The 3481-nt window shown below is 44.1% G+C and overlaps 1 protein-coding gene across 1 annotated transcript in view; it reads left to right on the top strand.

Annotated features, from left to right (window-relative positions):
* The window catches only part of NISCH (nischarin), an 86782-nt gene that overhangs the window by 73410 nt on the left and 9891 nt on the right, over positions 1 to 3481 (top strand). The window contains exon 19 of the mRNA XM_019504632.1: positions 695 to 823. Coding sequence (XP_019360177.1) covers positions 695 to 823 — 129 coding nt within the window. The remainder of the gene's footprint in view (positions 1 to 694; positions 824 to 3481) is intronic.

Genomic DNA, 3481 nt, shown 5'->3' with positions numbered 1-3481 from the left:
CCCATTTCCCTATCTACCACCTGACAACTTCCTAGGCTGCTCCTTGCCCAAATCCACCCCAGCTGGTCAGCTCCTGCCTGAGTCCCACTCCCTCCCCCACTATGGGGGCCTCAATGTGGACCCCAAACCCCTTCCCTTCCCCCCCAACAGACCAGCCGGACGCTGCTCTCCAAGCTGCTGGGCTGCATGTCAGCAGTCGGATCAGTATTGGTCAATATGGCTGGTCAATAATTGGCCATTGGTATCAGCCCAAAAAATCTTCAGTGCACCCTTACTAAAACTAAGTTTTAAAGTCGTCACACCTAAGGAAGCTGCCACTAACTGTCATTCCTAAAATGTGAGAGCTAAATCCTGCCTTTGAGAATAACAGCCAATCAGCATTCATTATAATCAACATATTTATAAAATATTTCTTCAAACAGAAGGCATATTTCTTCAAACAGAAGGCTTATCTTTAAAATCAAAGTATTTCTTATAAAATTTCCTACATATCAAATTTTAGTACAAAAAGTAAAAAGTTTTTTACATGTACAATAGATGTCTTTATTTGATTATTTTTGTCTTTTTTCCCTTAAATTGAGAGCCAGATAATGTTATCTTTAAAGGTATCTTCCTTGAAGGGATTCATTTGAAGAGATGCAGTAAGCATTTTTCCCTTTATGTCTTATACTATATATTCCTTTCCATTTATTAGGCTTTTGGAACCAAAAAAACTCGGATTATGAAAATAGCTCTTTTCACCTCTCATGTTGCTTGGTATTAAAACTTAATGATCTGCAATCAGTAAATGTTGGACTTTTTGATCAGTACTTCAGGATTACTGGTACGTACATTTCATGCTTTAAAATTTTTCTAGTTTACAGGTATTGTAGAATGGTCTGGTCTTAGATAAACTCCTGTCTTTATTTTGTTCTTGATATCCAGGATCATACTATCTTGCTGCCTCTTTTTGTGTTTAGTTTAATTTGCTTTTACAGTAATTTCACACTGGTTAAATAATAATCACATATAAATAATCACAGCTGAGAAGTTAAACCATTTGAAGTGATATAAAAATTTTTCCCCCTATTTTAGGGTTTGAAATTTTACACTTGCACTCTGACTAGGTTAATCTGAATGTAAGGAATGACTTAAAATCACTTGAGTTGGTCTTGAATGGTCTTGGTGGGGTGGGAAGCAGGAATAAACTTCCTTCAGTTAACTGTTTTGTATCTGATAAATATTTGCCTTTAAGCATGCACATTGTAGCATTTCAAAGGACTAAGTGTTCAGTTAATGAACCTGGTGTACTGTGCATGTTTAGGATTTTTCTTTAAATTGTGCATACGAGTGGATTAATGAAGTGAAACTTCAGGATAATCGGGGTGTCATGCTGGTATTGGAATTTTTATTTGTAAGTTTCATCACTACTACTTTTGTAATTACATATGTAGGCAGTAATCCATGAACTGGTGGGATTTGGTGGTGCTGGACAGCTGGAAATTGCACCTGTGCTGCAGCTGGGGGCTTGGGGAGAAGTGGTAAAAGTGACTAGAGCTGCATACAAATGTTCAGTTCTAGCTGTGGAAAATTTCCACTACTAGAAATGATTTCAAGAGGGGAAGCAGTATAGATGTTTAGTCTGCAACTGCCCCCTCATACTCATTGTGCCTTCCCCAGACTAGGGTGATCTTTCCATTCCTAGAGGGACTGCAGCACTGGGGTGAAATCCCCTCCTGCCTCTCTCAAATTAGGAACTCCCATGTGAGAAGCAAGCAGGGAACTGCAACTCCCATTGCTAGGCTTCTTGACATCGGGAGCCAAGTGGAGGGAGCAATACAGCAAAGCCCCTGACTGCCTCTCACACCAGGAACTCCTGTATGAAAGGTAGGCAGGAGCTTTGTCATGCTGCTCTCTCTGCTCAGCTCCTAGGCACCAGTACTCAGAGCAAAGTGGCGCAGCTGCCTGCTTGCTCCAGAGTTCCCATTGTGAGAGGTTGGCAGGGGCTTTGCCCTGCTGCTCCCCCTGCTCAGGTCTTGGTACTGGGAGCTGAGCAAAGGGGGTGGAGCTCCCCCTGCCTTCTTCCCCTTGTCCTCTCCACTTCCCTTCCCACTTCCATCCCCAGCGGCAGTGCCGCTGAACAGCAGGGGTGATGATTTAAAAACTTGTGGGGGCAGGAGACAGGCTTGGGGAAAACCTCCAAGGGGCGGAGGCTGCAAGGGAAGCAGGCAGTGGGCAGTGTCTGCTCCCTGAGAGCTCCTGGGAGTTCTGGAATGAGGAGCAGGTGGGGAACAGCTGGCAGCTGCTCCTCCCCTACCAGTTTGTGGGAGGGGTAGGAGCCACCTGCCCCTTGTAGCTTCTTCAAACTGGGGTGACCCTGGTCTCTGAAAGGCATGGGAGTTGTTCTTGCTGCTCCATTCCTGTTCCTTAGGAGGAGTTAAACCAGAGGAAAGTGTGCAGACATTTGGTCTCCCAGGAAAAACTTTTTTGGGAGTGTTTTCTACCTGGTTGTTGCTGAGTTATTTTTTTCCCTCAGAGCAGTTATATTGCTCTAGGAGAAAATGCCTGAATGTCTGCACATTTTTGGTTTCTACCAAGAGAATACCAATTCTCCCAGTAGAAACTGAACATCTGTGTGGCCTAGGTTGGAACACTGCCCCACTTCAGACCTGAGCTGGGTTGTTCCAACCCATGCCACCAGAAGGTTGCCAACTGGTGATTTATAGCAGCGTTCCCCTTGCCAAGAGTCTAATTCTTCCATCTGGGAAGTTATGTGATCTCACTTTCCCTACAAAAAATAAAATGAGGAAAATCTCAGCAGTTCTCCCTGGTCTTAGTTTAAACTTTTGGTTTAGCATTCAAGAGTTCCTGGTGCATGGTTCGAATCAGCAGTGTTTCAGATGGGGCATAACACTCCTCATGTCCAAATCACCAGCGTTGGGGCTGAACCTGGAGCTGCCCCAGTCCAGTCCTGGGAGGGAGCAGCTGTGTCCTGGCCCCTGTGGCAGCTGAGCATCAGGATTGGGCAGAGGGCAATCCCACAGCTTCTGTTGTGGGACCCAGGACTGTCCCCTACCTGATGCTGGGTGTTGGGCCAGGGATTGGCTATGTCCCAGGCGTGGACCAGCCCCAAGTCTGAGACACATTGCCACATATTCAATTTAAGGCATGATACAAATAGCTCCAAAGATGTTCCACAGTAAATATGAAACATTTTTGTGATTGGTATGCAGTTTTATTGCACCATAACTTGGCTATAAATGTGTGGCATGTTACAGTTTATAGTGTAATTAACATGCTACATTTATGGTACAATGAACATCTCTTGGGGTTCTTGGTCATTTAGCTGCTCTGGAAAATTATAACCCTTGTCTTATTTTTGGGACATAATAATTTAGTGCTCAAAAAACACTACCACTCCTGTTCTAGAAGGCAAAACGAGTCATAAAAATACGATTCAACTTAGACTTAGTAAAAACGAAGAGATTAACCCCCCCCCCCC

Source organism: Gavialis gangeticus, unplaced genomic scaffold (assembly GCF_001723915.1).
Source record: "Gavialis gangeticus isolate Ggan-Ray unplaced genomic scaffold, GavGan_comp1, whole genome shotgun sequence".
Classification (NCBI taxonomy): domain Eukaryota; kingdom Metazoa; phylum Chordata; order Crocodylia; family Gavialidae; genus Gavialis; species Gavialis gangeticus.
Note: the sequence above shows the minus strand (reverse complement) of the source record. Positions and strands in the feature narration are given on the sequence as shown.